Here is a 21,280-nt window from a genome sequence, read left to right on the forward strand (position 1 = left end):
AGCAGGCTGAAAACATCCATATAGATTAGACCCGAGCAGTCAGTTCTCCCAGATTTGATTCTGATGCTAACCTTGTGGAGTTTTAACAGCTTTCTGTTCTGTTCCTGCTCTTTCTTCACCACATTTCCACCGCCCCGCGTCCCCCCCAAATACTGCTCCTCTGCTGGGTGCCTGGGGATTTTGCGGACTGTGTGTTAATGTGCCTGTGGTTATGTAATTTGTGGGAATCCTGCCATGTACTCGAGTATTGGTGGTGGAATGAATTTGAGTGTTAAGTGTGCTAAACAAGGAGCATGTGGCAGAAGTACAGATTTTGCTATAAACTGTGTGCTAAATACATCCAGTCGCAACACGAGTGGGTTTATTTTCCATATCATTTTATGCTCATTTAGGTGCGGATGGTGGTGGAGAGAAAGAAAGACTAGCATTTATGTTGGGCCATTCACAATCTCAGGATGTCCCAAAGCGCTTCCTTTACAGGCAATGAAGTACGTTTTGAAGTGTAGTCACTGTTGTAATGTGGGAAACGCGGCAGCCAATTTACGCACAGCAAGGTCCCATAAACAGCAATGTGATAATGACCAGATAATCTGTTTGTGATGTGGGTTGAGGGATAAATATTGGCCCAGGACACCGGGGGGCACTCTCCTGCTCCTCTTCTTCGAAATTGTTCCATGGGACCTTTTTTATGTCCGCTTGAGAGGGCAGCCGGGGCCTCGATCTAACATCTCCGACAACAATGCACCCTCAGTACTACTGCGAGTGTCGGCCTATATTTTGTGTTCAAGTGTCCAGAGTGAGTCTTGTATCCTCGATCTTCTGACTCGGAGGGTAGAGTGCTAGCCACTGAACCACAGCTAACCCCATCGTAAGATGGTTTGTCCCATCAGTCTGGGCTTGATCTGAACCCAGGTTCCCGAGGTGCAAGGTCTGTGTCCAAGCTAGAATCACAGAATAGTAGTCAGCCCATCGAGTTTGCGCCAGTGGGCAGCTCGTTGATTTCCATCTAACGTGACCAGTTATTAAAATCTTAAATGTTAAAATTTAGACTAGTCATTGTATACAGGGACCACATCAATTAATCAATTCTGTTCTGTTGCAGACGGGAAGTAAAAATCAGGCATGGCCATGATAGAGGTGACAGTGAAGACTCTGGACTCCCAGAGCAGAACCTACGCAGTTGAAGAGGAGGTAAGAAGTACTGGCTATATCTGCAGCAGGCCGATGGCACTCCATTGTTACCTTCTTTCTCAATCTCACCATCCGGGTCCTGACTCGCCTATCCAATTGCTTTGCATTTATTAATTCCCTCATCAAGAGGTAGGATATTGGTGCTGGAAGGATGTCAGACTTTGAAGAGGTCTGCTGGTACTGCTCTGGTTTCCATCTGTATCATTTTGTATGGAAGAGCCAGCACAATGGGCCGAATGGTCGTTCAGGATGATCCAGGCATACTCTCCCTCTGTGTTTTCGTGTGGGAAGCCCCTGGCATTTGTTCAGAACATCCTGCTTGCAACACTGGTGTAGTTCAGAACCGCTCCACCATCTCGGCCGCACCTCCACAATTCTGACGAAGCCAGATGCATTGGCAGAAAATCCACTGCCGAAAAATACCCCGAGAGTCCCTATCTCACTTCCTGAAATGAATGTTAGCCAGCAAGATCTATAAATGATTTTTGCTTTACAAATGAGTTTTTGAACAATAGGGTCTTGCAGGTATGCACCTGCCTGAAGATTTACATTCCCCTTTAACTTCGAGTAAATAAGGAGAATCATCGCTACCTCTGCATTGCACGAGTTGTTTTATGTCTTGGTTTGGTCAGTTTGCTGATTTGTCATTTGTTCCCGTCCATTTTGGCTGAGCTGATTGTTTTCCTTTCAGTTTACAGTCAAAGAATTCAAAGAACACATCTCCAGCTCCGTGAACATCCCGGCTGACAAACAGAGGCTCATTTACCAGGGTCGGGTCCTGCAAGATGACAAGAAGCTGAAAGATTATGGCAAGTGTTAATCCTAGTATTCTTGTTCCTCCTTGGTGCCAATCTTCAATGTGCCTCTCTTTTCCTCTTCTTCTGACCAGTCATGGTACAGGTGTTCTGTTTGCAAACCCGAATACTATATCGAATATACAGCACAGAAACAGGCCATTCATAGAATCACAGAAATTTACAGCATGGAAGGAGGCCATTTCAGACCATCGTGTCCATGCCAGCTGACCAAGAGCTATCCAGCCTAATCCCACTTTCCAGCTCTAGGTCCATAGCCCTGTAGGTTATGCCACTTTAAGTGCACATCCAAGTATCTTTGAAATGTGATGAGGATTCCTGCCTCTACCATCCTTTCAGGCAGTGGGTTCCAGACCCCCAACATCCTCTGGGTGAAGAAATTTCCCCTTTATCTCCTCTTAAAATTTCCCCCCAATTACTTTAAATCTATGCCCCCTGGTTGTTGACCCCTCTGCCAAGGGAAACAGGTTCTTCCTATCCACTCTATCCAGGCCCCTCATAATTTTATACACCTCAATCAGGTCTTCACTCAGCCTCCTCTGTTTCAAAGAAAACAGACCCAGCATTTCCTCATAGCCAAAATTCTCCAGTCCAGGCAACATTCTTGTAAATTCTCTGCACCCTTTCCAATGCAATCACATCTTTCCTGTAATGTGACCAGAACTACACACACTACTCCAGCTGTGACCTAACCAGTGTTTTATACAGTTCAAGCATAACCTCCTTGCTCTTGTATTCCATGTTTCGACTAATAAAGGCAAGTATTCCATACGTCTTCTAAACCACCTTATCTACCTGGCCTGCTACCTTCAGGGATCTGTGAATGCACACTCCAAGGTCCCTTTGTTTCTCTACACTTTTCAGTGTCATGCCATTTAATGTGTATCCCCTTGCTTTGTTAGACCTCCCCAAATGCATTACCTCACATTTAGTCGGATTGAATTCCATTTGCCACTGTTCTGCCCACCTGACCAGTACATTGATGTCTTCCTTCAGTCCGCAGCTTTCTTCTTCATGATCAACCATACTGCCTATTTTCGTGTCATCTGCAAATTTCTTAATCGTACCCCCAACATTGAAGTCCAAGTCATTGATATATACCACAAAAAGCAAGGGACCCAGCACTGAGCTCTGCGGAACCCCACTGGATACAGCCTTCCAGCCACAAAAACACCCATCAACCATTACCCTTTGCTTCCTGCCTCCAAGCCAATTTTGGATCCAACTTGCCACTTTGTCCTGGATCCCATGGGCTATTGCTTTCATGACCAGTCTGCCATGTGGGACCTTACCAAAAGCTTTGCTAAAATCCTTATACATTACATCACACGCACTGCCCTCTTCGACCCTCCTAGTTACCTCCTCGCAATCAGGTTAGTCAGACATGACCTTCCCTTGACAAATCCATGCTGACTGTCCTTGATTAATCCATGTCTTTCCAAATGAAGATTTATCCTGTCCCTCAGGATTTTTCCGATAATTTTCCCACCACCGAGGTTGGGCTGACTGGCCTGTAATTACTCGGCCTATCCCTTTCTCTCTTAAGACAAAAGTACAACATTAGCAGTCCTCTGGCACCACACCTGTAGCCAGAGAGGATTGAAAAATGATGGTCAGAGCCTCTGCTATTTCCTCTTTTGCTTCTCTTGGCCTAGGATATATTTCATCCAGGCCTGGGAATTTATCCACTTTCAAAGCTGCTAAGCCCCTTAATACTTCCTCTCTCACTGTGTTTCGACTCAACTAGTTTGTGTTGGTATTTATACTCCACACTAGTCGTATGGACAAATGGAGTGTGAATGAGAATTTGGACAAAGTTCTGGGTGGGTGAGCAAAAAGCAGGCAAGCACCTCCACAATTCTCGCTTACTGAAATGAATGTTTGCCAACGAGATTTCCAAATCATTTTTGCTTTATAAATGAATGTAATTTTTGAACAATGGAGTCTTGCAGGTATATCTGTCTGAAGATTTACATTTGCCTTTAACTTACTTGGAGTAAATAAGGAGAAACTGTAGCCAGAGAACACAGATTGAAGGTAATTGACAAAAGAACCAGAGGCCAGATGAGGGCAAAGAATTTTACACAGCAAGTTATGATCGGGAATGTACTGCGTGAAAGAGTGATGGATCAGATTCAACAGTCACAGTCGGAAAAGAATTGGATAAATACTTGAAGGGGGAAAATTGGCAGGGCTATGGGAAAGAGCAGGAGGAAGTGGGACTAATTGAATAGCTCTTTCAAAGGGCCGGCACAGGCATGACGGACCCTTTGACATCTTTCTGTGCTGTATCACTCTGATTCTATGAACGTAAAAACTGTTTGACTGAAGGAGAAGAGGAAGTGATTAGAATGGAATCACTCTGCCCCAAGGACAGAGAGTACATGGTATCGGCAAGCTGCTACTAACCTTTCCGGTCTCTTGCCTACTAATCAAGAGCGGGATTTGAGAGGTTGCTAGTCTGTACTAAGACACTCACTAAGGTTGATATCAGCTAGCTGTCTTCCCAATATAACAGATTCACCAATATTAGTTGCTTATAGTGGAAGGACTTTGTATCATATTTGCTCTATTATCTTCTGATGCCGCTGAAATAAACGGCGAAATGCTAACTGACGCAAAGCCGACCTTGTGTGCAGCTTGCTGCAGAGAGTTGTGTGTAGCTTGCTGCATAACTAAGACCGCCTCTTTGCACCTCTGTAACATCACCCGTCTCCGCCCCTTACCTCAGCTCATCTACTGAAGCCCTCAACCATGTCTTTGTTACCTCTAGACTTGACTATTCCAACACACTCCTGGCTGGCCTCCCACATTCTACCTTGCGTAAACTTGAGGTGACCCAAAACTCGGCTGCCCGTGTCCTAACTCGCAGCAAGTCCTGCTCACCCCTGTGCTTGCTGACCTACGTAGGCTTTCCGGTCAAGCAGCGCCTTGATTTCAAAATGTTCCTCCTTATTTTCAAATCCTTCCATGGCCTCGCCCCTCCCTAGCTCCGGAATCTCCTTCAGCCCCACAACCCCCTACCGCTGCGCTCTTCTAATTCTGAACATTCCTGATTATAACTGCCCAACCATTGGTGGCTGTGCCTTCAGCTTCCTGGGCCCCTAAGCTCTGGAACTCCCTCCCCCCCTAAACCTCTCCGCCTCTTTCCCCCTCTTTCCTCCTTCAAGACGCTCCTTAAAACCTGCGTCTTTGACCAAGCTTCCAACTCCTTATGCGGCTCTTGTCAAATTTCTTTTATCACATAATGCTCCTGTGAAGCTCCTTGGGATGTTTCACTCGGTTAAAGACGCTATATAATTACAAGTTGTTTTTATCATTTTTCTTTTTGTTCCATCTTCTCCTCCAGATGTCCACCACAAAGTCATCCATTTGGTGGAGCGCGCTCCGCCGCAGGCTCAGCCAGCCACAGGAGGGCCGTCCTCGGCTGGGGCTTCCATGCCGCACCCCGGAGGCACGCGGGGCACTCCCGCCGGACCCCACGACCAGAATGCCAACAGTTATGTGATGGTGGGCACCTTCAATTTGCCAGTCAACCTCCTCGACCCTCAGCAGATACAGGTCAGTGGTGGAGAACCGAGGGCCAAGTGGCAGAGAGTGGAGCCACGTGGTTAGAGGCAAGAGTGAAATGCCCCCACCCCCTCCAAAAAATTGTACTTTAAGCTCAGGTGTCATGTCAGGCTTTCTGCTTCCTAACTGTTGCAAGCTCTTTGCATGCGTTCTCAATTCCAAAATATAATACAGTGCCAGCATGACACTGAAAACGGCCTGCGAGTATTCGTGGCCGATGGCTCCACCGATGATTCTTAGCAGCCGCTGCTTGTGCCTTTTAAAATAAAGGAATGCTCCAAGGCACTTTACCAATAGTTGCAGCAAAATGGATGCCCAGCCCGGCAGAGAGAAAGATTCGGAAAGATTGGTAAAAAGTTTGGCCGGAGATTTTGACGAGGCTTTTTTTAATGGGGCTAAACTTTCCTTTCATTTTCGGCGGTTTTCTCAGCAATTTTCTCGACGGTACAGCTGTTTTTCCACCCGGCGAACGTTTCCCCCTTTAGTTTTTTTAATGGTATTGCCCAAATCTGAAAACGCCCGCTGGGACCAAACCACCGACGCGCACTGCCGAGAAAATCGCCACGGCGCAAGTTCTGGCCTCGACGGAAGCCCGTCCAGATCGCCAAGGGAACCGCCCTGTAAAAGTTGCTTAAGCAAGGCGGTAGGTGAGTACTCCGCAAAGAAAGGTAAGTTAAAGGTTCGTTCGTTCTTTTTTTTTTTAATTTTAAAATGGCGATTAGGTGTAAAAGTGTCTTGGGAATGTTATTTTTAACTTTTTTAATGAAATTTTTGTTTTTTTAAGATTTCCCCCCCCCCCCCCCCCCCCTCCCTAGGCCCAACCGCAGCCTCGGACTAAATTTTTTAAAAACTGCCCGTTTTATTTAGTTGTCCCCATAACTGCCAAGAAAACTGCCGAGAATAACGGTGCAAGGCCCATTTTCTCGCTGGGCGATTAGTTTTAACTTAAAAGTAGAAATTTTCGTCAGCGTTACTTACCAAACATTAGCGTTTTTTTTTCTGGGCGGGCAGTCGAGCATTGAGGGGCTCTCGGGGAAAGTCTAGCCCATGGAGAGGGAGGCAGAGTGTTCCGGAGATAATTCCAGAAAGTAGGAGTGAGATGGATGTCTTAACAGTAGTTGGGTGAAGGTGCCTGGAGGTAGGGGGGGAGGAGCAGTCCCAAGTTACTTTTGGGCTGTGGAGTTTGGGGAACAGTTTTCTTGGGGTGCAGCCTGGGAGATGCGAGTAGAGTGTGTCAACTGTAACAGGCCGAGCCGTTCTGGTGTTTTCCAGGCTCCATACCCCTGCTTTCCGGTCAGAGAGAATCTTATCCCTCATGTTCTGCACTGCTGTGATTGTGGCCACTGTCCCACATAACAGTAACTGCAGTGAGTGCCAACTTGTGTTGTTTAAATGGCAGTTTTCATTTTCATTCCCAGGGTTTAGACTTTTATCAGTGTTGTTGCTAAGCTGGTTAAGTGTTAGTGGCAGCATATGAGCCACTGAGCTCCAACTTGCTTTAAGATTAACACTTCTTGTGCGATAATTTATCCAGCCCCTGTAATAGGCCAGTAACGGGCTGTTCAATTTGTACGAACAGTACTATAATTGTAGCATGGGCATTTTTCCACTGTTCAAGTGAGCATGTATGAATATATTGGAAGTGTTTGAGTACAACGCGCATTTCCTGTAAGTGTCATATGTTCGCTGTCGCACTTTAATAACACTCCTGTTACTGTAAAGCAGTGAACAACGCCACAAGATCATTTAGCAGCACGAAACCTTGCCATTAGGATATTAGTAAAGTGTAACACAGTAGATTGCACGTCCAGGTAGCCAAGACTGCAGTATTAAGTCAGGTGCCGCCTTGCGCATACCAGAATGGTGCCAGATACCCCGCGTGCAACTTGCAGCTGCACGTGCTTTTAGGAACAGCGCAAGGTTCCCAGGTAACTGCGAAATGCATGCACGTTACACAAGGGCCTGTCATTTTGTTTGTGTGTGTGTGTTGCCCGATAACATGACACCGATTTTACAGTGTGGGGTGTATCCACACGGGTGCTGCAGTGTCGTCCCGATGATGTTTCCTTTCCGTATTGTTACAGCAATCAGTACAGCAGGTGATGGCAGGTTTGGGTGAGGCTGGTCGGAATGCACGAGTCACAACTTCCACCGGGGTAAGTGAAATCGTGCGTCTTTGTGTGGCTGTACCTATGCGGGGGCGGGGTTGTCATATGCATAGGCTGAATGGTGCAGTCCTGGCCTTTTAATGTCTTCCCCTTTTCAGCCTCAAAAGCTGAATTGATTCGACCAGGACTCCTTACACTTTGTGACCAAGTATAATTGCCGGTTCAGTTCCAACGTTCTTGGCCTTTTGGTGTGCACACACCCGAAGCTTATTGTATTGGCTGTGTATGGTCTTGGCTGAGTATATTGCTATGTGTACACACTCCAGGATTGCGCATGTTATCGCACTCAAAGCTGCGCTCTGCGTACAGTTTAAGCTCAGGGTTGTTACAACCATTCGCTTGTTTAGGTGGGACGTTCGAATGATTGGCTGTGGCAACCCAGCGTTTGATAAGGTCCCACATAAGTGATTGGCGACTAGCGTAATTAACGAAACATGGAGTTAACCCAAATGTGGCTATATGGATGGAGGACAGGTTGGAGGGCAGAAAGAGGAGAGGTAGAAGGAACAAAAGAAATAGGAGCAGGAGTAGGTCATTCCGTCCCTGAAGCCTGCTCCGCCATTCAATAAAGTCATGGCTCATCTACCTCAATACTCTCCTGCACTATCCCCATAAGCCTTGATTTCCTTAATATCCAAAAGGAAGTTTCTCAAAATGGTGAGGTATAGTGTCCATGTTGGTACCGCTCATATATTTACTACATATATTGATGATCTGGGCTTAGGCATTGAGAGTGCAAAATTGAAATCTCTTTGACATTAAATTGGCGGGGATTGTGACAAACATAGAAAATAGGTGCAAGAGTAGGCCATTCGGCCCTTCGAGCCTGCACCACCATTCAATATGATCATGGCTGATCATGCAACTTCAGTATCCCATTCCTGCTTACTCTCCATACCCCTTGATCCCTTTAGCAGTAAGAGCCACATTTAACTCCCTTTTGAATATATCTAATGAACTGGCCTCACCAACTTTCTGTTGTAGAGAATTCCACAGATTCACAATTCTCTGAGTGAAGAAGTTTCTCCTCATCTCGGTCCTAAATGGCTTACCCCTTAACCTTAGACTGTCACCCCTGGTTCTGGACTTCCCCAACATCAGGAACATTCTTCCTGCATCTAACCTGTCCAATCCCATCAGAATTTTATGTGTTTCTATGAAATCCCCTCTCATTGTTTTAAATTCCAGTGAATATAAGCCGAGTCGATCCAATCTTTATTCATATGCCAGTCCTGCCATCCCGGGAATCAGTCTGGTGAACCTGCGCTGCACTCCCTTCCTCAGATTAGGAGACCAAAACTGCACACAATACTCAAGGTGTGGTCTCACCAAGGCTCTGTACAACTGCAGTAAGACCTACCCCCTCCTACACACACATCCCCTCGCTATGAAAGCCAACATGCCATTTTCTTTCTTTGCTGCCTGCTACCTTCAATGATTGATGTACCATGACACCCAAGTCTTGTTGCACCTCCCCTTTTACTAATCTGTCGCCATTCAGATAATAATCTGTCTTCCTGTTTTTGCCACCAAAGTGGATAACCTCACAATTATCCACATTATACTGCATCTGCCATGCATTTGCCCACTCACCGAACCTGTCCAAGTCCCCCTGCAGCCTCCTGGCATCCTCCTCGCAGCTTGCACTGCCACCCAGCTTAGTGTCATCTGCAAACTTGGAGATATTACATTCAATTCCTTTGTCTAAATCATTAATGTACATTGTAAATAGCTGGGGTCCCAGCACTGAACCCTGCGGCACCACACTAGTCACTGCCTGCCATTCTGAAAAGGACCCGTTTGCGAAAGACTGACGGAGGACACGGATAGGCCAACAAGATTGACAGATGCGGTTAAGAGTAAAAGTGCAAGACCTTACATTTTGGAAGTAATATAGCAGAGGGGGGAGTCTCAGTTGATAGATATGCAGGTTGTTAAAGATGGCCGTGTAAGCAGAGATGTATCGAGCAGCACAGAATACAAAAGCAAGGAGGCAAGACTGATTTTGTACAAGACTGCCAATCTTAATTGAAGTGTGGCCTACAGTTTTGGGAAACCCATTAGAGAAGCAATGGATGAGGTGCAGCATCGAATCACTGGGATGTTGCCAGAGATCAGGGGTTTATGAAACCTGACAATTTAGGAAACTTTTTCACCAGAGCTGAGAAGACAACGGGGTGACCTGGTCGAGGTTTTCAAAAATTATGCAGGGAATTATTGATTTGCTTTCACTCATTCACCAGATAGAAACTCGAGGGCAAAATTAAGACGATTGCGAAAAAAGACGATTTGAGGTTTGAGAAATCAAATTCCTTTTATACAGAGTGTAGTTAAAATGTGGACGTTTTTGCCACAAGCCGTTGTGGGAATCTCCTTTTAAAAGGGAATTGGGTTGCTGTTTCAATAAGAGGAATATTAAAGGGTATGGGTAGCCATAAAGAAAGTGGAATTAGTTTTGGGAGCACTATTCCCTGCGGCCACGCAGTTATGGGAGATGTTGGGGAAGTCCAGAACCAGGGGTCACAGTCGAAGGATAAGGGGTAAGCCATTTAGGACTGAGATGAGGAGAAACTTCTTCACTCAGAGAGTTGTTAACCTGTGGAATTCCCTACCGCAGAGAGTTGTTGATGCCAGTTCATTGGATATATTCAAGAGGGGGTTAGATATGGCCCTTACGGCAAAAGGGATCAAGGGGTATGGAGAGAAAGCAGGAAAGGAGTACTGAGGTGAATGATCAGCCATGATCTTATTGAATGGTGGCGCAGGCTCGAAGGGCCGAATGGCCTACTCCTGCACCTATTTTCTATGTTTCTATGTTTCGCATAGGCCGCTCACCAGCGTCTCCATCGTAAATGCGCGGAAATTTAAAGGGACCGCGCATTAAAAGAGACAGGCCATGTGGAACAAAGCACAGCTTACAGGGAACATTGGTTAGCAGATGCATGGGAAGAAAGATATCAGCACAGAATTGATAGGCCTGTTTCTGTTCTGAAAGATTTAACAATATTCAACTGAAGGAAATGAGTGTTTTAGCCAGGACAGGTAATATTCCCCGCCCCCCCCCCCCCCCCCCCCCTCCCACCCTGCAACTGAACCTGTCCTTTATAATGTGCAGTTCATTGAACATTCTATTTCATAAAATTTTTCAGGTTTTGAAGCAGTGATCATTTGCGTAAATGCAAACTAGTTGGCGCAAGCAGTTCTCTCTGTTCTCCTGTTCCTGTTGGATAGTGGGTAAATGCACAGCCTAATGATTAACTGAGCCAGACATACCTGGAAGGTCCCAGCTGCAATTCCTGGTAGTGTACTGAGTGAGCTCATCTCAGTCAGGGTAGCACTATATTTAGACTAGGTGTGAGGCTATAGAGGGGGTGGAAACTCAGCCAGATTACTGTGCAATGTCCCCTGCTTGGGAAGTATGGTATACCCTGTATTGATGTTAACTGGGAGTCCACCAGTTATGCCCCCATGGTGCAATGCCTGTTGAGGAACATGTGTGAAGGATGGCAACATGGGCGAGTTATTGGAGCGCTGCCAGTGTCCGTGGAACCACATGCCAGTGGGAATCAGAGTCTTTGAGCAATTGAACAAAGGGAAAAGAGACAGATTAAATCGTGCCACCTGTGGGTGACATTTCACCAGCGGGTGGCTCTCTGGGTCGTCTGCCTGCTGTATTGCAGTTGCAGGCCAGATCTAACCCTCTGGGATCCCATATGTCACGTGTAGCAATCAAATCTATCGAATAGCAATATGGGGAAACTGATGCACTTTTGCTGCAAGCATGTGTGTTGTACTTTTGGGCTGTTGGAACCTTTCGAAGATGTGACTTGCGTTCTGGTGAATATTGGGCAGGATAACTAATGTCTTGTGATCATGCAACTGTGTGTTGATGAAAGCTGAATCATCATCACTGAAAATGGTTAAAATCCAAATGATTACTGCAACAGTCTGCTGCGCACTGAGCAATGGGACCTGTCCCTAATTACTGTGGAATTAAGTACCTGACATAATGATGAAGGGTGCAGTTTAATAATTCCATGTCTTGGTGTGTATTACATCATCATAGGCAGTCCCTCGGAGTCGACGAAGACTTACTTCCACTCTAAAAGTGAGTTCTCAGGTGACTGAACAGTCCAATACGGGAATTACAGTCTCTGTCAGAGGTGGGGCAGACAGTGGTTGAAGGAAAGTGAGGGGTGGGGAGCCTGGTTTGACGCATGCTCCTTCCGCTATCTGCGCTTGGTTTCTGCTTGCTGTCGGCGCTGAGACTCCTGGATGCTCTTCCTCCACTTTGGACAGTCTTGGGCCAGGGATTCGCTTGGGGGTGTTATCAAGGAGGCTTTGAGAATTACATGGAATATACAGACCATATGGCCCAGCTAGTCTGTGCTGGTGTTTATACTCCACACCAGTCCCCTCTCATTCCATCTGCCTCATTCCAGCCTTTCAGCATACCATTCTATTCCCTTTTCTCTCGTGTACCTGTCGAGTTTCCTTCTGAAAGCATCTATGCTATTTGCCTCAATCACCTCCTGTCCTCCAGCCCTATAATCCCCCTTGAGTTCTGTGCTCCTCCTGTTATGGCCTTTTGAACATCTCAATTTTAATTGGTCCATCATTGGCGGTTGTGTCTTCAGCTGTCTAGGTCCCAAGCTCTGTAATTCTCTCTCTATGGGCCCAGCTTTGGCCATGACTTGCATCAATTTTTTTGGAGTTAAGTTGTTTTTTCTGGCGTAAGTTTAAAAAAAAATGTCATTTTCCCCCCCCAAAATTTGCTCCAGAGTTAAGTCAGTTAGGGACGATTTTTTTAGGTCAGTTTTTTTTTTCCAAAAGAGGGCGTTCCCGGACACTTAGTCCAGTTTTGGCCATTTATGCCACTTTGGCCAGCAAAAACTTACTCCAAATCGACTTAGGTCAGCGTATGTGGCCAGCCCTAAAAAAAAACCTTGCGGGCAGTGAAGAAAAAGCAGCGCACATTCGGCAGACATTAGGGCAGGGATAGGGGAAGGAAAGGAACTGGAGAGGACCGACCGCAACATTGCAAGGAAAAGTTCAAACAATTAAAATACTAATAAAAATGAAGTAAATCCTACCGGAGAAATGCGAGCTGCTGGCCGCGATGTCAGAGAGAGGTGGGGGGGGGGGGGGGGGGGGGTGGGGTGGGGTGGTGCAGGGCGGGGGGTGTAGCCAGAGAGAGAGAGAAAGATGCTTGTGTACAAACATACTTTCTCCCCCCACCCTCCCAAAACACACTTTCTCCTCTTTCCCCCCCCCCCCACCCTAAAGCACGCTTTCTCTTCACCAACCCCCACCAATCAAAACTCTCAAGCAAAACCAATAAATAAAAAGTAAAACCGAAGTCCTACCTCGCCCGGGAACTCAGCGGGCCGGCTGGCCGGTACGGGAGGCCACTCAGCCGGTGATGGGGTGCGACGAGATCGGGGCATCCCTTCGGCCGGGGATAGGGGCTGTGAGCATCGGGTCCTGCTCACAGTCTGCAGGACGCGCTGGGAGGGCAGGAGCATGCGCGCAGGTGCCGCCGCTGTTTTCGGCGCTGGCCTCTTGTTCTGCCCCCCCACTTCACGATGCACGCCACGCCAGGACTCCGGGGACTCTGAAGAGCGGCCAGGATGGGGCCCCTTTTTTCCGGCGCACTTTCCAGTGTGCAAAGTCCTTAAGTGTGCCGAAAAAAGGGTTTGGGCAAAGTTGTGCCCTAAATCTCTCTGTATTTCCCCTTTTAAGATGCTCCTTAAAACCTATTTTTTTTATAACGCTCCTGCGAAAGCGCCTTGAGCCGATTTATTATGTTAATAGCGCTATATAAATAGCAGTTGTTGTAGCAAGTTCCACATTTTAACCACTCTGGGTAAAGAAATTTCTCCTCTATCAGGTCTTCTATAAGTTTTACCAGTTCAATCTTTGCTGATAGCTGTAATCCCTCAGTTCAGGGACCATCCTTACAAATCTTTTGCATTTTCTTCAGTACGTCTATGTCCTCTTTTTAAATAATATGGAGACCAGGGTAGTCTGCCCAGGGTCCCTATTCAAGTTTCACATAAGTTCACTACTTTTGAGTTGTAGATCCCTAGAAATCTAGTGCTTTGTTAGTATTTTAAATTGTTTTGCAGACCTGCGCTGCTGCCTTTAATGATTTGTTCACCTGTAGCCCTAGATTCCTTTGCTCTTCTACACCATGGGGTGTCACCTGGTACAAGTTCCTTTTGTGCTGGAACAAACCCTAATGTACTAAACCTCAATGACCAAATGCAGACACTGAATAATAGAAACCTACAGCACAGAACGAGGCTATTCGGCCCAACGTGCCTGTGCCGGCTCTTTTAAAGAGCATTCCAATTAGTCGCACCCCCTGCTCTTTTCCCATAACTCTGCAATATTCTTTTCAAGTATTTATCCAATTCCCTTTTGAAGATTACCATTGAATCTGCTTCCATCATCCTTTCAGGCAGTGCATTCCAGACCATCGCTGCGTTAAAAAAAATCGATCTCATTTCCTTAAATCTGTGTCCTCTGGTTACCGACTCTCCTGCCAGCGGAAACAATTTCTCCTTATTTACTCTATCAAAACCCTTCATGATTTGGAGCACCTGTATCAAATGTCTCCATAACTGTCTCTGCTTGAAGGAGTCATATCATCATCATAGTCAGTCCCTCGGAATCGAGGAAGACTTGCTTCCACTCCTGAAGTGGGAGTGGAAGATGCCTGTGCGTGAGTTCTTGTAACGTGGGGTGGTTGTTGCACTCCGGCTACCACACGGGCTTAGCTGAGCAAGATCTTGAGCAATGGCAAGGGGTCCAAGACGACTGGAGACCAGGCACTTACTATATGGGCCTAATTGCCCACGACGAGATGTTGGCCGCAGGCTTGGCGCTGGGTAGTGCCCTTGGTGGTGGTAGTACGTATAGAGAATAGGTATATCCCTATCCTGGATACCAAACTGCGAGGTATTGTGAAGAAGAGAGCAGAAAATTGCAAATGAACATTGATTAAGTGAGTATGCAGTTACAATTTAATGTAAGGATGGGAGTACAATCTAAATGGGGAAACGCTGCTCGATGGATAGTTGAACAAAGGGATTTGGAGTCCAAGTTCATAAATTATTGAAAGCTAGTAATGGTTGCAAAAAGCAATCAAATAGGCTAATGGGATGCTGGGCTTCATAGAATATAAAAGCAAGGAAACGCTACTGCAATTCATAAAATCATAAACATTTACAGCACGGCAGGAGGCCATTTTGGCCCATCGTGTCCGCGCCGGCCGACCAAGAGCTATCCAGCTTAATCCCACTTTTCAGCCTTTGGTCCGTAGCCCTGTAGGTTGCGGCACTTTAAGTGCATATCCAAGTTCTTTTTAAATGTGGTGAGGATTTCTGCCTCTTACCACCCTTTCAGGCAATGAATTCCAGACCCCCCACCACCCTCTGGGTGAAGACATTTCCCCTCATATCTCTAAACCTCCTACCAATTACTTTAAATCTATGTCCCCTGGTTGTTGACGCCTCTGCTAAGGGAAATAGGTCCTTCCTATCCACTCTATTTCGGCCCCCAATTATACAGGGCGCTGGTCACAGTTCATTTGAAATATTGTGTTCAATTTAGGTACCCCACTGTTGGAAGGATATACTGGCCATGGAGAGAGTCCTCAATGATTCATCAGAATAATACCTGAAATGAAGGCACTGGATCATGTTGAGAGATTGGGTGAGATTTGGGATATAGTCCTTGGAGATGAGATTAAAGGGTCATTTTATTGCGGTTTTGAAACAACAAAAGAAATTAATATGGTAGATAGTGAACAGCTCTTCCCTCTAGCAGGGGAATCCTGTACATGAGGATATAGTATTGAATTCAAGCAGAATGGGTTAAAAGTGAATTCAGGAAAAACTTTTTCACACGAGTTGTGAAAATGTGGGTTACACACACTGCCCCTGAAAGTATTGATGCAAAAAGTCAATTGCGTTCTTTAGAAAAGAGATATATTCTTAACTGAGAAAGAAAGATATTAGGGATTATGGGGCAAAGGCAAGGAATCTGTGATTAAAAAGATAGTGAGCTGCCATGGCTAACAAAAATGTCAGAGCAGGCTTGATGGATTGAATGCCTCCTGTTCTGTTATGTTTTTAAGTTTAAAGTATAGTGAAGCATGGGTCAATGTTTAGAAATATTATTTGTGTGAAGGTTTGGTCATTGGCCAAAAGTAATTTCATAACCTTGTACTAATCACTAATATTTTGGAGACTTTGGGGATGAAATTGGTCGTGGGTGTTAGCACAAAACAGGCAACAGCCGATCGTCAGTCCATTTTATAACCTGCCCAATTTTCTTTGTCACTTCAAAGGAATGTGACAGGGTGCAAAACAGACTGCCCATTTCACTATTGCCTGTTTAGGATGACAGCTCAAGACCAATTTCATCCCTTTTGTTTCTGGAACATTTCTTGAAAGTACTGCCCCTCTGACAGTGCAGCGCTCCCTCAGTACATCAGCCTGGGTTTTGTGCTCAAGCCTCTGGAGCGAGTGCTGAACCCACAACCTTCTGAGTCAGAGGTGAGCATGTTACCCATTGAGCTATGGCATAAATGTTAATACTAGTACAAACACCTATGCAGTTTTTGGGCCGTAGGTGACTGGGTCTAGTCATGGAAAATGTCTTGCTCTTGTAAACACAAGACAAATCTAAAAGATTTTGGGGGAAAGCCTGCAGCCTAAGCCAGCACGGAGTCAATGGTTTCAGAAGGGGAGGAGGGGAGAATATTGACAAGTGGGGGCGGGGAGAGGGAATATTTATAATAAAGAAAAATTCTCACTGGGCCTTTCTTCAACAGACATACATCAAATTAAAAATATCCTCAAAATTGCGGTCAGACTTCACAGATACTGCAGATAACTCGGTTTCTGTTTCTCTTCAGTTCAAAGCTACCATCTAAAGTCGGAGAACTGAAACCAGACAAAAACAGGGCTGCTCCAACAAAAAAACGAAATTAGGGAATGCCATCAGAATATCCTTCATAATATCCTTCATTCTCGAGGGATTCAGTGCTCGATGTACACAAACTGATTCTACACAACAAAGGATAACCAGCTTTCAGAATCTTATGATCGAGTTGGAAATTGGTGAAGAATGGAAGGAATGCATCAATGTTGCTTCAGTCGGTGGGGGGAGGGGAGGGGAAAGGTCTAAACAGAGTCCCGGGACCCTGCCAATCCAATCCTCAAAGACCAGGTAACGCCGCCCTATCAGTGCTGATAGTTACATAGAATTTACAGCACAGAAAAAGGCCATTCAGCCCAACACGTCTGTGCTGCTCTTTATGCACCACCTGACTTCATCTCACCCCATCAACATAACCACCTATTCTTTTCTCCCTCATGTACTTCACTGGCTTCCCCTCAAATGCATGTGTAAGAATGGTGTAGGTGCAGAGCTTAAGGGCAGACGTGACTATGGCAGTTCCCTCCTTCAATAGCCTCACTCTGCTTTGCTCTGACAACAGCTCAGTCTTCACCTCCAGATTTAACCTACAGTCACATTGCAGCTGTAGCTTTGCTGTGAAAGCTAAATCACTTTGCACTGGCAATACAGTTGCAATCCTTCGTACAACTTCTTCTAAATCATGAGACGGGTTTCGATGCAGTCCTTCCAAATCTTGTGTTGGTTCTGAAAGTTAAACTTCATGTATATTTTCCAATTTTATCTCCGAATGTTCACGTTCGAAAGTAGCCCTCCATCTCACACCCAAGAAAAATTGATCAGGTTGAGGCTTCTTTGTTTCGAAAAGTGAAGATTTGGAGGTGACCTGATAGAGGTCTTGGGCTGAAGAGGGTGGATGTGAAGAGAATGTTTCCACTTGTGGAAGAATCCAAAACAAGGGGCCACAAATAATAAGATCCAACTAATAAATCCAATTGGGTAATAAGGAGCCATTTCTTTACTCAGTGGTTAGAATGTGGAACTTGCTAGCACAGGAAACTTAGATGTTTTCAAAAGGAAAATAGACCCGTGCATGAGAGGAAAGGGCATGGGACGATATGCTGAAAGGCTGAGATGAGGCAAATGGAATGGGAGGAGACTCGTGTGGAGGATAAACACTTCTCCTTCTCTTCTCTTCAGCAATTCCCCAGAGTCGAGGATGACTTGCTTCCACACTATAACATGAGTTCTCAGGTGACTGATGAGACCAATGCAGGATCTACAGTCTCTGTCACAGGTGGGGCAGACGGTGGGTGGGGTGCTTGATTTGGCATATGCTCCTTCCGCTGTTTGTGCTTGGCTTCCGAATGCTCCCGGTGAAGAGACTCAAAAGTGTTCGGTGCCTTCTCGGATGCTCCTCCTCCACTTTGAGCGGTCTTGGGCCAGGGATTCCCAAGAGTTGGTGGGGATGTTGCATTTTTTTAAGGAGGCTTTGAGGGTATCCTTGAAACATTTTGCCTGCCTTCCTGGGGCTCGCCTGCCATAACTTAGCTCGGAGAAGAGTGCTTGTTTCGGGAGTCTAGCATTGGGTATGCGTGCGGACAATGTGGCCCGCCCATCGGAGCTGATTGAGCGTGAGTGATGCTGGGGATGCTGGCCTGAGAGAGAACGCTTATGTATAACCATTAGCACAGACTAGTTGGGCCGAATGGCCAGTTTCTACATGCTGTATATTCTGTGTAAATAAGCATTCTTCACATGTGAACTTAGAGAGCGAGCGCAGTGGCCTATTCGATTATGAAGGCAATTTGCAGCCGAGGCTGATTCTATACTCGCCCAGAGTCTACATAGCTGCAGCAGGTACTAGAGTGGGAACGTTTTTATTAAATTCTGTCTTTCCATCTTTCCCTCCAAAAATGGACAGCTGCAGCTGTGGGAGTCCTTGCTGTTGTGACGGCGTTTTTTTTTTGTGTTGTATTGTTCCCTAACTAAGTTGATGCTTTTCATAAAGTTTGTTTTGCATGTACTAATCAGAGGTTTTACGCTGGTGCATTTGCACTCCGGTAGAATCTGAATTTGTTTGTGTCACTGACAATCGGTGCTAAGCGTTTTTGTGGCCCTTTTAGCCAGTCAGTTTTGCAGCACTGAATTTTCTGCCACTCGATGATGCACTTTGCTAATTTACAGCAGTGACACCCAGTGGCTTAAAAAAAAAATACAGTACTGCAGGATCATTTACTTTATAATGGTGAAAAATAACATCGCCTGCTCATTGTGTCAAGGGGCAGGGACTTTGTACATTAAAGGATTATTTCATGTTCGTATAATCAGAAATGCTCAGCAGGTCAGGCAACATCTGTGGAGAGAGAGAAACAGAGTTAATGTTTTAGGTCGCTAACCTTTGTCAGAAACTGGAAAATGTTACCGATGCAACAGGGTTTGTGCACTGTCAGAGGTGCCGCCTTTCCGATGAGACGTTAAACCAAGGCTCCGTCTGCTTTCTAAGGTCCCAGGGCTACTATTTTGAAGATGATTTCTCCCTGGTGTCCTGGCCAATGTTTATCCCTCAATCAACATAACAAAAACAGATTATCTGGTCATTATCACATTGCTGTCTGTGGGAGCTTGCTGTGCGCAAATTGGCTGCCACATTTCCTACATTACAACAGTGACTACACTCCAAAAGTTGGTTGTAAAGTGCTTTGGGACATCCGGTGTTCATGAAAAGCGCTATACAAATCCAAGTCTTTCTTTCATGTACAGAGGCTGAGAAAAGGGGGAGGAACGAACAAAAAGGAAAGGTCTATGATAAGGCGGAAGGCAGGAGTGATTAATTGACAAGGGGCGATAATGCGAGGTAAAAGGGGGGTGGTAATGGGGCAAGTAAAGAAACAAAAGATGGGTCTAGAGGGACTGTAAATGGCAACATCAGAACCATTACCAGCACCCGCTGCCCGAGAACATGGGAGCAGTGGTTAAGATCCAACATTGTTGAACTCTATGTTGAGGGCAGAAAATTGTAAAGTGCTTTAATATGCAAGGGTAGGAGGTTTGGAGAGCACATGTTTAAAGTTGTGAAAGGCAAGTTGAGGACATTTAAGTATTTCTTTACACGCGGGTTTTTTTTCTCGCCACAACAGTCTGCTCATTTCAGAAACCGCTCGATGGTGTAAGGGGAAGACGGTTGGGTTGATGTTCTGGAAGGCTGAGATGAAACTTGTCTGAAGGGTCTTCACCATCCGAACCTCTCGTGATCTGTGTGTTTGCCAGCTTGACTCAGTTGGTAGCGCGCTCTCCTTTGAGGCAGAAGGTCGTGCGTCCAAACTCCACTCCAGGGCTCGCGTGCGTAATTTCGGACTAACACACCAGTGCGATACTGAGGGATTGCTGCATTGTCAGAGGGTGTTGCCTTTTGGATGATGCATAGAATTGAAGCTCAATCTGCCTCTTCCAGTGGTTCAGGCGGATGCTGAGATTCGCCAGGTGGCATTCGATGAGGAGCTGGGAGTTTGTTTGCTATCCTGGCCAATATTCTTCCCCCCCCCCCACCGCCCCCTCCTCCACCAGCAAGATGAATTGACTATTGCTGCTTCTGGGGCCTTGCTGGATTCAAAATGAAGTTTTTTTTTGTCTGCATAACCCTGACTGCCCTTCACAGTAATTCATTGTGTGTGAAGCTTTAGAGCTTTCAGAGACATAATGTTCCATTATAAATGAGTTCTTTTTTTTCAGTTGTGCAGTTTCTTTGAAATTAATGGGGATGATGGGATAGTGGGGCAGCAAAATGTGTTCTCCACCACACATATCTTGCTGCATTGACCTGTTTCCAGAAGATGATTAAGTTCCAACATCTAGAAACTGCTAAGACAATGACTTTAGTCACTTAATTTCTTCAATCCATGCATCAATCCAGCAGAGCAGTCAGGCTTACCATGCTCTTTTTAAAAAAAAAAAGTCAGATTTGTTAATGGTCAAATTGTCGAGCTTTCCTATCTGTTCGATAACTTTAAGTTAAACTGTGACGGGACAAGGGAGTATGGTGAAGGACAAATTTAGGAAGACCGTCATGCAAAAATAAATGTGGAAATAAGCATCTTGGAATCATTTAGGAGTTGGCTGGGGACCGAACATTTCTCAAGATGGATGAATCTTTTTCACCGAACTTACCTTCACTATTTCTGACCTTGTCACAATTTTTAGGTTTGCACAAGATATTCTCTTCGCGTTTAGTGTCACCAGTCACTCCTGTAAGCAGATCTTGTGTATTTTATAATCCAGAGCACACCCTTGACTGCCTAAACGTTAGCACGACTAGGGTATCATAACCAAGAATCCTAATGTGCTGTCACATGCATTCTCCTCCCTCTACGGAAAGCAGATTGTAGGATCCTCTGTCGAGACAGGCACAACTTCAAACCGACAACTAGTTCATTTTGCATCAAGTACATGGAACAGTATATTCCTTTCACAGTGAGAACAATCAATTTCCCTATAGCGCTTGGTTATGAAGGATAATAAAACTGCAGCTTATTATGTAAATGTAGACTCTGTTCTCTGGTTCAGCTGTTTCAAGCAAAGCTGCTTCAGGCTTTTTAGCTTTCTGCCGCT

The 21,280-nt window shown here is 45.6% G+C and overlaps 1 protein-coding gene across 4 annotated transcripts in view; it reads left to right on the forward strand.

Moving 5' to 3' along the window:
* The window catches only part of LOC139229757 (large proline-rich protein BAG6-like), a 110,663-nt gene that overhangs the window by 12,981 nt on the left and 76,402 nt on the right, over positions 1-21,280 (forward strand). For 3 of the 4 annotated variants that reach the window (XM_070861324.1, XM_070861325.1, XM_070861323.1), the window contains exons 2-5: positions 1,103-1,191; positions 1,883-2,000; positions 5,356-5,567; positions 7,661-7,732. In XM_070861324.1, coding sequence (XP_070717425.1) covers positions 1,123-1,191; positions 1,883-2,000; positions 5,356-5,567; positions 7,661-7,732 — 471 coding nt within the window. In that variant the 5' untranslated portion in view covers positions 1,103-1,122. The remainder of the gene's footprint in view (positions 1-1,102; positions 1,192-1,882; positions 2,001-5,355; positions 5,568-7,660; positions 7,733-21,280) is intronic. The other variant, XM_070861327.1, reaches the window with a different exon arrangement.

Source organism: Pristiophorus japonicus, chromosome 19 (genome assembly GCF_044704955.1).
Source record: "Pristiophorus japonicus isolate sPriJap1 chromosome 19, sPriJap1.hap1, whole genome shotgun sequence".
In the NCBI taxonomy this organism is placed as follows: domain Eukaryota; kingdom Metazoa; phylum Chordata; class Chondrichthyes; family Pristiophoridae; genus Pristiophorus; species Pristiophorus japonicus.